Source organism: Lagopus leucura, unplaced genomic scaffold, assembly GCF_019238085.1.
Source record: "Lagopus leucura isolate 7727_CA_CO unplaced genomic scaffold, USGS_WTPT01 Super-Scaffold_806, whole genome shotgun sequence".
NCBI lineage: Eukaryota > Metazoa > Chordata > Aves > Galliformes > Phasianidae > Lagopus > Lagopus leucura.
In genome coordinates this window covers 2,829,924-2,842,769 of record NW_024962260.1, presented here as the reverse complement: position 1 = coordinate 2,842,769, position 12,846 = coordinate 2,829,924, and the positions used below count along the sequence as shown (strand labels likewise).

The 12,846-nt window shown below is 59.6% G+C and overlaps 2 protein-coding genes across 3 annotated transcripts; both read left to right on the top strand.

Annotated features, from left to right (window-relative positions):
* Positions 1-26: 26 nt before the first annotated feature.
* Positions 27-2,615, top strand: CRYBB3 (crystallin beta B3). Of its 2 annotated transcripts, none has more exons than XM_042865450.1 (6): positions 27-144; positions 1,092-1,171; positions 1,808-1,926; positions 2,007-2,139; positions 2,214-2,356; positions 2,450-2,615. In XM_042865450.1, exons 2-6 carry the CDS (start codon positions 1,097-1,099, stop codon positions 2,613-2,615), a joined length of 636 nt encoding a protein of 211 aa, XP_042721384.1. In that variant the 5' UTR covers positions 27-144; positions 1,092-1,096. The 2 variants fall into 2 exon arrangements, with proteins under 2 accessions (XP_042721384.1, XP_042721383.1); XM_042865449.1 differs by lacking the exon at positions 27-144 and adding an exon at positions 521-906.
* A 2,422-nt stretch (positions 2,616-5,037) lies between these two features.
* Positions 5,038-6,844, top strand: CRYBB2 (crystallin beta B2). The gene is made up of 6 exons (XM_042865987.1): positions 5,038-5,100; positions 5,181-5,255; positions 5,592-5,710; positions 5,885-6,017; positions 6,306-6,448; positions 6,676-6,844. Exons 1-6 carry the CDS (start codon positions 5,074-5,076, stop codon positions 6,842-6,844), a joined length of 666 nt encoding a protein of 221 aa, XP_042721921.1. The 5' UTR covers positions 5,038-5,073.
* Positions 6,845-12,846: the final 6,002 nt, after the last annotated feature.

Genomic DNA, 12,846 nt, shown 5'->3' with positions numbered 1-12,846 from the left:
CCTTCTCTGCAGGTTCTCACTGTAATAAAAGATCTATGAACATGTTCCTATGTGATAAATGGCAGAACGGACTGTAATACACTTTACATACACGTTTATTTTATTCACGCACTTCTGTTGCCACGCGCTGTGTTTGCTGTTCAGGTGAGGTGGGAACGTGCCCTTAAAGCGGTGCGTTCATCAGCTCTGTGTTAATTAGAGACACCTAATGAGTCAGTTGGGCTGTGGTGTGATCCCAGGGCAGGCTCCCATAGCCCATCGTGGTCCCATTGGGGGTGAGCCAGTCTCTGCCTTGGGAGGGAACCATGGTGTGCATCCCGCTCTGCCCCAACTGAGCACAAGTGTTGGGAAGGAGGAGCAAGTGGTTTCTCTCATGGATTTGACCTCTTTGAGCAGGAGCAGGTCAGCAGTGGTCGCTTTTTCTTCATCCTCGTGAATTACAGAGGGGGGAAAAGGTGGGCTTCGAGGGAGGACGTGGCTTTGGGGGCAGGAACAAGGCTGTAAGAGGGGTTTGGGGATCTGCGCGCCTTCGCCCTTGCCTCCATGCCGTGAGCAGCCCCCAACAGCTTCAGTGCCCTGCACGGTGCTTGCTTGTGCTCTGCCCCAGCCCTGCCCTTTGCTGCTGATGGGAGAGTTTTCCAGAGCTCCTGGCAAGAAGCTCCGTGAACGTGCTGACGCCGATTTCGACGTTAATCTGCGGCACATTTTTAAGGGGCGGCCGGGAGAAATCCCAACGCTGCTCCCATGCAGCGCCGCGCGCCCGCCCTATTGAGATGAAATCTCACGGATGGAATCAAGCGGACGCGGCTGCTGCATCAGCATCCGAGCAAAGTGCTGCCCTGGGCAGACGCAGCCCATAAATAGCGCGGCCGCAGCTGAGCATCGCCGCGGGACACAGCAAGAGAGGTGTGCGGCGCAGCCGGGCCGGGGCGAGGAGCGGCGCTGCGGGGTGTCATTAACCGCAATTAACCAGAACGGCACGCGTGGGGCTTGCTTGGATCCCGCTCCTATTAACCCTGTAGCAGTGGGGAGGGTCAGGTGCCTCACCTGAAGCCGATGCTGCGTTAACGGCCGCGATTTGGGTTTTCCAGGCACGATGACCGAGCAGCAGAGTCCCCCCGAGCAGATGGTGACTGGGGAGGGCGCTGGTGAGCGCGGTGGCAATTATAAGGTATGCGGGGATGGTGGTGACACGCTGCCTGTGCGTGTGCTTGGTCACTGTGGTGTCACCAGCACCCGAGTGCTACGTGGTGAAGCCCCTGGCTGCGCCGGTGCCATCAGAGCCACCAGCAGCAGCTGTGTCCCGGTGTGTTTGTCACCTCCCCGTGATTTTTCCTCTTGGGCTGCAGTGCGTGCAGCTCCAGGAGATGGAGCACTGCTGCGGCTCTCTGCTCGGGCGGTGATGAACTGCTGTTTGTGGGTTTGGGCTGAGAGCTGTGGGTGTCACCTCTATCCTGCGTGCCATCCCGTGACCCAGACCGGGGCTTGCAGCTGGGACCCCCCCAGGGTGGGGATCTGCCTCAGCGCTGCACAGCAGTCTGTGTGAGGCAATGGGGCTTGAGGTGAAAACACCCAAATATGAGCTCTTTCTCAGGGGCTGGAGCATGCCTGGGATGTGGGGGGACTGGTGGGAGCCAGCACTGGGCCACGGATCTACCATCAGTGGAGTGCTGTCCCCGGCGTGGGGATGTGATGCTAACATCCATGTGGGTCTGGCGGGCTCCAAGACTGAGTGCTCAGCTCAGCTCTGTGCTGCCACAGGATGCGCAGCCACCCACAGCAGCTGGTGCTGTTTCTGCACCCCCAGATCACCATCTATGAGCTGGAGAACTTCCAGGGCCGCAGGTGTGAGTTGAGCGAGGAGCTCCCCAACGTGGTCGAGAAAGCTCTGGAGAAGGTGGGCTCCATCCAGGTGGAGTCTGGCCCGTAAGTTGGGGGGTGGGACTGGGATACAGCTACCCTGGGCCATGTCCCCCTGCGGGGAGTGCTGACGTGCTGCCCTGCAGATGGCTGGGCTTTGAGCGGCAGGCCTTTGCTGGGGAGCAGTTTGTGCTGGAGAAGGGTGACTACCCGCGCTGGGACTCCTGGTCCAACAGCCACAACAGCGACAGCCTCATGTCCCTCCGCCCCCTCCAGATCGTGAGTAGTGGCCGTGGGGGGCACAGAGGGCTGGAGGGGGTCGTGGGGTTATCCCTAACCCATGTCCCTCTTAGGACAGCCCTGACCACAAGATCCACCTCTTTGAGAATGCTGGCTACACCGGGCGCAAGATGGAGATCGTGGATGATGACGTGCCCAGCCTGTGGGCCCACGGCTTCCAGGATCGGGTGGCCAGCGTCAGGGCCCTGAACGGAACGTAAGGGTGACAGCAGTGGGACGGGGCAGCTCTCCTGTCCTGGGGACAGCAAATTGTCCCCACGGCCCCACTGAGCGCTGCTTCCATGCGCAGGTGGGTGGGCTATGAGTACCCGGGGTACCGGGGCCGCCAGCACGTCTTTGAGAAGGGCGAGTACCGGCACTGGAACGAGTGGGATGCCAACCAGCCCCTGATGCAGTCGGTGCGCCGCGTGCGGGACCAGCAGTGGCACCAGCGTGGCTGCTTCGAGAACAGCTGAGCGTCGTGCCGGCCCTGCGATGGGCGGTGGTGATGCTACCGCCGGTGCCATCGGTTTGGTGTTCTTTGTGCAAAAACCTCAATAAAGCTCTGAGCTGAGGCTGTGGCGCTGCGTGCTCAGGGTGGGAAGCGGGCGCAGCCGGGGCGCACGGAGCGGGTGCAGTGTTACATAAAGGCTGCGGCCATCCAAAACCAACAGCCCCGGGGCTGCGGCTCGGGGCCCTTGCCAAGGGTTTGTTCTCAAAGCATCTGCCTGGGCCGTGGGAGCGATGCCCCTGAGCACAGCGGGACCAAGGCTGGAGCACGGCTGGGCATGTGGGCAGCTCATACGCTGTGCAGTACCCAGAGTGGGGCTGACCCACGGCTGGACTATGCCCCATGTATAACCCCCAGGGCATTGTGCAGCCCTCAGCCTCCTGTGCATCCTTCATCCCTGGGGCTGCTCCTGCACCGCACACTGCAGCACTGTGTCACCTCCAGAGCTGTTGCTTCCCAGGCTGATCTCCCCAACACTTCCCTGCAGCCCCTTTCGTTGCAAATGCATTCTGTGCCATGTGCCATGCTGTGAGCTCAGTGCTGGTGCAGCCACCAGGGATGCCAGGCATGGCATGACCTTGGCTGTGCATGTGGCCCTGGTGCCAACCAGGTGCATGGGGCATCTCCTGCACCCTGTCCTGCTGGTCCCGCTGTGTTGGGATGAGGCTGTCCCGGATGGGGCATGCAGCAGGGCAGAGCCTTGGAGCCAACTGCTGGATCCTGCTGTGAGCCCCAGAATTAGAGGAGGACCCATCCTGGCACTTGTGCCCAGGTGGTGGTACTGTGAGCAGCTGCATGGGGTGTGGAAGTAGTGGTGATGTCTGGGACTGGCAGCAGGGGATGAGTCACAGCTACCTGAGCACCCCACGTGTGTGGTTGTCTGGGACACATGGGGACATGCTAGTGGGCATGGTGGGGGTGGGTTTGGGTTGGACTGGATAAGGTCTTTACCTACTTTTATGATTCTCTGCTCGGTGCTGCGCCATGTGCCCTCACCCTGGGCTGGGGGGACCCTCGTGGGGGATGGTGATGGCAGCTGGGCACCTGACCACCCTTCACACTGTGTGCCTCTGTCCCTAGCATTGGGGATGGAGAAGGATCCTGCTCTGGGTCTGTTGTATCAATGGATCATGCACCAGAGCTGCCAAAAGCCATCCCTGGTGTGAAGCAGATTCCTGCAGTCACAGCTCCGTGTGGCCCCATGAGGGTGCTTGTGCTTCCTGAGCCGTATGTTATGCTCTGACTGATTGTGTGCTGCTGTCCTGTGTGCATCAGTGCGAGTGCTGATGGACATACCCGGGCAGAAGAGCCCCAGGGTCCTCCCATGATGCTGGGGCAGGAGGAGCTGCAGGTGGGGGGCGCAGGCCCTGCAGAACGCTCTGGAAGTGCTGCTCTCCTCTGTGCTAATGCTGTGTGCCACATGGGGCGATGGAGGGGTGTGCTGCTGAGAGGGGCTCAGAACCGTGAGTCACCAAGGAAAATGGCTTGGTCACAGGTGGGATCCTGCCAGCGCCGTGCAGGTGCAGAGCTGCAGGATGCGGCCCAGTGGCGATCCAATGGTGCCCTTGTCCCCGTGTGCTGATGGAACCCACGCTGAGTCACTGCTGGGGCCCCAAAAAGGGTTGGGGCTACAGGAGGACCCCCAGCGCTCACCCCGCTTGGCACAGGGCTGGGGATCCCCTGGCTGGGGATGGGTGCCTCAGGTGCTCGCCGCTCCAGCTCTCCAGTTGGCACTGAGCGAGGAAAGTGCTGACGGCAGCGGTTCGGCGCTCGCGGCGGTTTGTCGGGGGGATCAATTCCCTGGCTCCAAAACTCCTGAAGCAGGGCTGCCGGGCCTTTGTTCGCAAGGGCCGCTCTGGGTCTTGGCATGCGTTCGGCTGATGCATGCAAACTCCAAATCTCCTTGCCAACAAACCCAACAAAGCGGGTGAGGCGAATGTGAAAGCTAATGAAATAACTTCGACTTGGGGTTTCGGGAGACAATGGCCCGGCGGGTCAGCTGACCGAGGTTTTCATTGGGGTTTAATCCAGCATTCTCGCTTTGAATCATGCTCTAGCTATTTGGTAAATAGTCTGGGCATCGTTCTGCTGCGAGGCGGTATAAATTCCACCCCTCGGTCCCAGACCTCCACTGGCTCAGGCGGTACTGGTCTCACTGGTAAGGATTCTCTCTTTTTGTCCTCTCCTTTCTGGGTTTGTTTCCACCCTGTCTTGCAGCTTCTCACCCGTAGCCACGGACCGGGCAACCCAGGGGCAGTGCTGCCCGAAGCTGGGCACTAAATCAGTCATACAATTTTTGACCAGAACCGCCCCACTTTGTGGCTGTTTGGTGCACAGGGCCCATCCCAGCTCCGCGCTGGGACCCTCACCCCATGGGGAACGGGGCTTTGACCCCCGAGCAGCACAGTGGGGACACAGTCAGGATGGGGCTCAGCGTGGTTCAGCACTGGGTATGGGGTGTGGATGTGGGTATGGAGCGGGGGCCACAAGCACAGTCTGGCAGCCGCTAACGCTGAGCTTCCCCCCGAAGAAGCAGCACGCCCAGCTGAGCATGGCTTCCGAACACCAGATGCCGGCCTCCAAGCAGCAGCCCGCCAGCTCCAAGGTCAGTCTGCGGGGCCAGGACACCCCAAATCCCCTCTGGGCATTCCAACTGCAGATCCAGTGCTGGGGTGACCATGAGGCTGCTCTGCCCTTTGGGGTCCTCTCTGTGATCAAGGCATTCTAGGGACCCAGGATCAGCTCCCAGTCCCCTGCCATCCCCACAGATGTGATGCACGCTCTCCTGCCGCCCCACTGAACCATGAAATCAGTGCTGAGCTGGCGGCTCATGGGGATGCGCCCTGTTGGCTGTGCCGTGAGGGTGGGGGCCCTATGCTCAGTGCTTATTTTGGGGTCAGTGTGGGCCATGCCCTGCTCTCATGGCCTCATTCTCCTGCAGATTGCGATCTTCGAGCAGGAGAACTTCCAGGGCCGCTGCCATGAGCTCAGTGGTGTCTGCCCCAACCTGAAGGATGCCGGTGTGGACAAAGTGGGCTCCATCCTCGTGCACTCTGGACCGTACGTTGGTGGGGGAGGGGGGTCCTGGGAGAGGGGTACCTGTGTTTGCCTTAGATGGAGGCTGCTCCCCCTGCACCGCAGTGCTCGTTGTGTTTCATAGCATGGAGAAGAGGGGGCATGGCAGGGGGCTCATCCCAGCCCCCCCTTGAAGCCCACCCCTCTGCTCCCTTCCAGCTGGGTGGGCTACGAGCAGGCAAGCTGCAAGGGTGAGCAGTTTGTGTTTGAGAAGGGGGAGTACCCCCGCTGGGACTCCTGGACCAACAGCCGGAGAAGCGACAGCATCACCTCCCTGAGACCCATCAAAGTGGTGAGAGCACCCCGACAGCCACTACCCACCCGCCAGACCAAGGTCTGCAGCCCGATGGCTTCCCCCGCCTTCCCCCGCCCTCCCCGGCCCCACAGGCGGAGGGGCAGCCCTCAGGGACCCCCAGGGGGTGGTTGGGATGGGGAGTGGTGCCCTGAGAGCGGAGGGCAGCTGCTGGGGGGTGCGGCGGGGGGACCCCTTGCCTCAGTTTCCCCACGGCCCCAAGCTTTGCCCCCTTCCCAGCCCTGGGGCTGGCGGTGCTGATCCCCACCTCCGCTCTCCCCGCTGCAGGACAGCCAGGAGCACAAGATTGTGCTGTATGAAAACCCCAGCTTCACCGGCAAGAAAATTGAGATCATTGACGACGACGTGCCCAGCTTCCATGCGCACGGCTACCAGGAGAAGGTCTCCTCCGTGCGGGTGCAGAGTGGCACGTGAGTAGGGGGTGAGGGGAGTGGACGATGCGCCCACGTGGCACTGCGCCGTGGCCATCCTGTGGCCATTGGTTGTGTTGTGGCCATCGGGTCGTGTTGTGGCCATTGGTTGTGTTGTGGCCATTGGGTTGGGTTATGGCCAGTGGATTGTGCAGTGGCCATTGGGTCGTGTTGTGGCCACTGGGCCATGCTGTGGCCATTGAGTCACGCCTCGTGCTTGCCCGCAGGTGGGTGGGCTATCAGTACCCTGGCTACCGAGGCTACCAGTACCTGTTTGAGAAGGGTGACTACAAAGACAGCTCCGAGTTTGGCGCCCAGCACCCCCAGATCCAGTCGGTGCGGCGCATTCGGGACATGCAGTGGCACCAGCGCGGCGCTTACCACCCCTCCAACTGAAGCCCTTGCACTGCCGGGCACAGGGGGCCAAGCGCTGCCCCCATCTGCCGCTGCCCCCAAGGCCTCACCTCCCATCTCCCTCCGTGTGAGTCACATCGCAACCGAATAAAGCTTGGAGTTGCAAAGTCGCTGGTCTGGGCCCTTCCTTGGCGGGCACTCAGTGCTCACCTCCCTGCATGTGGGCCGTGGGCATGGAGACGCTCACATCACCATGGGGTCTGCAAAGTGCATGGCTATGGGTGGGTGTCCAGCATGCACAGCTGTTTAATAAAGCAGTTATTAAGCACTGTTGATGCTTAATAGCATTTCTTAATAACTGCTTTAACCCGCAATAAGCCTCTAATTTAGCATTAACAAAACTAAATAACGGTTTAATCATTTGCACTCTGAGTTGAGCAAATGCAGCTGCTGAGTGCCGGCTCCACTGCTTGGTTTCCCCCTGCAGCATCACTGTGGCTCCGTGTTGCCCTGGGAGCAAGAGGTGCAGGATACAAGGGTGGGTGGCACCGCTGGGTTGAGTGCATCACTTGTACCCAAACATGTGCACCAATGGGGTATGTTGGAGGCACAGGCACTGCAGCCACATCCCTGTGTGTGGGGATACACTGCTGCAGGTTTGGCACCAATGCAGCCAAATGGTGGCACCGGGGGCTGTCGGCCTTACAAGTGGGGCTTTGCACCCCTGTGCCCCGCTTCACTACCGGCTCTGGCACGGCTCCACGCTGTGCAGCATTAATCATCCACCAAATGCTGCTCGGAAATGTCAGCCCCGCTGTGCATCGTGCTTGGCAGCGCCTCGCTGCGTCGCCTCGGCAGAACCGGCTGCCTGCAGATATCTGTGCCAAGGGAAAAACATCAGAACGATCCCAGCCCTGTGCGATTCTGCTGGGAGAAATGGGGGGTTTGATGAGCGCATGGATGCCACCCATGTGCTGCTGCCACCGCCGCATCCCGGCAGCGGGGTTGGGGCTGTCAGCAGGAAACTGCAGCATCCGGGGGGGGGGGGGGGGGGGGGGAAACGGCACGGTGAGAATGGGGTGAGGAGACACAGGGGGTCTCAAGGGAAGGCAACAACAGCAGGAGGGGAAAATGTGAGTGGGTTGGAGGAGGCACCTCCGTGACCTGACCTGCTGGGGGATTTCCCTTTCACTGCGCTCAGATGGGGCCGGAGGTGACTCAGATGTGGCTGAGGTTGGGTTTTCCACTGTCCTCTGCTCTCATGCCCCCCCGGGTGTAAATAGCACTGTTACACACATCTCAGTGCCGCATGCTGGACCACAGCGTGCTGTGAGAGCTGCTTTTCTCTGGCCCTGGCAGGATGGAGAGTACCAATGGGTCCAGCAACATGGGGACCTGTCTCCCCCAAAGGTTGTCCTTGGGGCTTTGTGGCCTGAAGAGATGCAGCACCACAGCGCAGGCAGGAGCAGGATCGGCCTTGGCTGGGCGCTTTCTCCATGGAGGTGGGCTGCACCCCGCCTGCTGCAGGGCCCATGTGGGAGGTGATGTGATTTCCTGGCTGAGTGCAACACGCTGAGCAAGTGCTTCTGTTATTTTGCACTTGCTCCTGTTCTGACTCACCATTGCTCATCGGTAACCCTGGCCCCATCACCTGCGACTGCCAAGGGAAGGTGCATCCCAGTGCATCTCACTATATCCCATCGCATTCCATCCCATTCCACTGCATCCCATTGCATCCCATTGCATCCCATTGCATCCCATCCCACCCCACCCCATCCCATCCCACCCCACCCCATCCCACCCCATCCCATCCCATCCCACCCCATCCCACCCCATCCCATCCCATCCCATCCCATCCCACCCCATCCCATCCCACCCCATCCCAACCCATTCCATCCCATCCCATCCCATCCCATCCCATCCCATCCCATCCCATCCCACCCCATCCCATCCCATCCCACCATCAGCTGATGTGAGCAATAAGTGCTGCTTTTGAAATGTGATGGCGGTTCCTCTTTGCAGCACCCACCTTTGGCTGCTGCAGAGTTTGCCACCATGGAAACCCCCCCATGGAGCCCAGTGCTCCTCCAGAGCAGTGTTCAAGTATGTGGCTGTGCAGGATGTGCCAGGTAGGACGTGGCACTGCTGCTCGCTTCGATTTTTAATTGCATTGTATGGAGAAGCATAAGGTGGCTGCCATCCCACAATGGCCCCAGGTGCCACTGGGGCTGTCCCTGATGGTGTCCCCAAGACATGCTGCTCAGTGGCACTGCTGCTGTGCTGGCAGCCATGCAGCTCTCCCTGCCTGTGGGTGGTTCTGCTGCCGTGCCAATAGACTGCAGCTAAAGCTGTTCTCTGGGCTGTCAAACTCAGCTTTATTTTTCCTCACCAGGTGAACAGCGGGGCAATGGCAGAGCCTGCACCCACCATCCCTTGGGTGGCCACGTCTGCGTCCTGCTGCTGCTCCATGCAGTGCTCAGCACCATTTGCTTCCTTTGTGCCCTTTAATTCCCAACACCAGTGCAAATGGGGAGAAAAAGGAAGACGGGAGAGCTTCGCAGCTTCCTGGGCTTCCTCGGGCAAATGAACCTCCCTCCCATCCAGCTAAAATGCTAATTAAGAAACATCACATCTTCCAAGGCCAGAAATGGAAACAGCCACATGGAGACATAATGGGATTAACATGTATCAGGGGATTAGAGCAGCGGTGGGGATTTGGTGGCTCCTGCCCCGTGCCCTGCAGCAGTGTTTTTCTCAAAGCTCCCTTACAAGACAGTCAGCACAGAAACAAACGGTGAATAACACCAAGGGCTGAAGGCGCACAGCGGCGCGGAGGCACAGCTGGGTATGGTTACATGGTGAGCACAGGTGCCTGGAACGGTCCCAGTTGGCACCGGGAGGTGGGAACACTGAGCTCAAATTCAGAAGGCTGCATGGGGTTGGGGCTGTGCCTGGGCTCCTCGCTGGGAAAGCACTGCTTGCTCTTTGTCCCAAACCCAGGAGCAGCCCTGCAGCTCCCTGGGCCGAGTTCTTCTTCTCCAATAGCTTCACTTAAGGCATCTGTAAGCAGACAGCATCACGGCTGCCTGGAGACCGCAGCACGGTGCCAGCACCACTGCTTGAGTCCAGCACACAGCAGCTGGAGGTGGGTAACTGCAGTGGGAGCTGCTGCTGCCATTATGCAACGTGGGGCTGTAAAAGCCGCGGCGGGGTCTCGCTTTCAATGTCAACACGAAAGGCAAAGAAACTCTTTTCAGTGATGTCAACTCCTGGGCAGTGGAATTGGCAATTAGGGAACATCTGTTCCCCATAGGCCGAGCGGGCTGCGAGCCGCCGCATGGCAACGTAATGGGATTAAAATGTATCACCGGATTATGGCGGTGCTGCAGAGATCAGCTGCTGGGAGAGTTCTTAGGAAATCAGGGGAGAAACAATTTGTCACTGACGTAAGGCACAAGAGCTGCTCCAAATGGGGATGCACCGTGTGGCCCCATTGGTGCCGCGTTGGGCTCTGAGTGATGTCTGTGCTATGGGGCCACGGGCTGTGCTGGGGCTCCTGGCTGTGCTGAGTGCTGTGGGCTCACTGGGCACACTGGGTGCCATGGGTGCCATGGGCTCCTGGGAACCATAAGCTCACTGGGTGCCCGGGGTGCCATGGATGCACGGGGAGCTGTGGGCTCACTGGGTGCCATGGGCACACTGGGTGCAGTGACTGCACACTTGCAGCAGGACCACAGAAGGGAAGGAAAGGACGGCTGCATCACATGAGGGGGAGCGTCCGCCTTGGCTCCCTTTGAGATTTCCGGATGATAAGCAATTAAGAGAGAGAGATTTACAGAAGATTAAGTCCGAAGGCAAAGATCATTATCTGCTGAGGCACAGGGCCGTGCTGTAGGGCAAGCTGGGAGCTCTGCGTCCTGCTGTGTGTCGTTTACAGGCATGCAGCCCTTCCCTGCTCTACTCAAGCAGAAAGGAGCACACTGCTTTTAGTGTTTAATTGCAATCATTTCCAGTTCTCGTTCGCTCTGAATGCGGTGCGTGGCGATGCCAGCTCATTTGGAGGGTAACCCAAAGAGCCCCGCAGCAAAGATGCTCTCAGCAGTGCCAGAGCTTGGGAGATGAGAGGTGCTACATCTGTGCTCCCAGCATCAATCCCAACCCTGTGGGCATGGTGACCGCTCTGGAACCGCGCTTCCTCAGCTGTGAAATGAAGATAACCCACTGGTGTGCTTTACAAGGGCGCCGAGAGGGCAGGAGAACTGTTTGGCAGATGGCGACGTTCCTGCAAAGCCTGTGCTGGGCTCGGTGCATCCTGCAGCCATCAGCACTGGTGGGGTTTGCTGTGAGGTGGGGAGGTGTTGGGGTTTGCATCACCCACGCCAGGCGCTCTCTGGGAATGAAGGCTCTGAGCTGCTCTGCTCCGGTGCCACCGATGCGGAGCGGTTATCGCTGCCATCTCTTCCCAGACTGGAGAAGGCAGGAATCAGGGTTGCTGAGCACACATTTCTGCCCAAATTACCTCATTTATTCAGAGCATCAGATGCCGCAGTCTTTCATGGCTCCTTGCAAGGCTGGGATCTGGTGGGATGCGGGGCTATTAATAGGAACCAATCTTTCCCCTTCTCCTCCAGGCTACAGACAGAAGGATTCAGACAAGGGCCCCTTTGATGTGGGGGAAGCACAAACAGTGCTGCTCGGGTCCCTCTGCTGCGCCAGTGCTTCCCTGGGGTTTGCCCACAGAGGGCTCAGAGCCACAGCACCTGGATGGGCACCTCGGGGCACAGCTCCCAACTTTGGCTGAAACAAAGCAAAGCAGCCCAGGAGGGAAAGCAGCAGTGTGACAGCAGCATGGTGTGGCTCTGAGCTCCAGTGCTGGAGCGAGCCTCCTTTGTCCCCCAGTTGTGGGGTGTGATGGTGGGGCAGGGTGGGGGCATTCCCTCCCAGCTGGACAGGGGATGGGGACGGGGTGGTGGCGATGCCATGGACTTGGTTCCCGCTGCTGTTTGCCTTGCTGCTAATGTCGGCATCGCGGCTGGACCAGGGACCAGGTGTGGGATATTGAATTCGGGTGAATGATCAGCCAAGGCAGCCAGTGCCAAGTTCTGTGCAAACAGACAGCGAGCATGAAGAGTCTGGAAAGAGGACTGAGCGGGGAGCGCTTCACGTGGCATTCCCATTATTTCCATGGGGCTTTCTGCAAAGGTTTTCCAGTGTGCTGGCTGGGAGCAGGTGGGCTCTCTGTGGCTTCCAAGATCAACAAACCCAACCCATGCCCACTGACCACATCCCTCACTGCCACATCCCCAGATTCCTCAAGCCCTTCCAGGGACGGTAACCCCACCACCTCCCCGGGCATCATATCTCAGTGCTTGTCCAGCATCTGGGAGAAGAAATTTTTCTTAGAGGCCAACCAGTCCAACACGGAAGGGCCCAACTGGCAGAACAAGGCGGGTGGTGGGATCCTGTTTGCTGTGTGCTCGCAGAGGGGCGCAGCCCGGAGCTCAGCCCCATTGCCCATGGAGCACAGAGCTGCCCCGCAATGCGCTCCGATGCTCGGGGCTGTCACTGCGGCTCTCAGCAACGCCGTGCGCCTTCCTCGGCTCTAATCAGATCATTAGCTTTCAGAAAGCTGTAGGAAGGAGGAGTGGCAGCACTTGAAAAGAGCTCAAAACAAGCTGAGTTGGAACCTTCAGACTTGTCATTGACTTTGCCTTTCATTCAGCCAATTATTTGTGACATATTTGAAGAAATTCAGGAGAGAGAGGAGCGAAAATCTGCATATACGCCGGCTGCCACGCAGACAGGGCTGAGCGCGGCGCGGGGCTGCACGTGGGGATGGGGACGGGGACGGGGACGGGGACAGAGCCGCAGGGTTCATAGAAGCGTGGAATCCAAATGAGGGTTGGAAGAGCCCACTAAGATCACGGGCGCAGCCCAGCAGCGCGTCGGCTCGCCCCCCCTCCCATCCCCTCTCCCGCTCCGTCGATCCAGGTCCGCGTTTTCGCCGCAGCCCCTCGCACCGCAGCCCCATGGCCGCCGCCGGC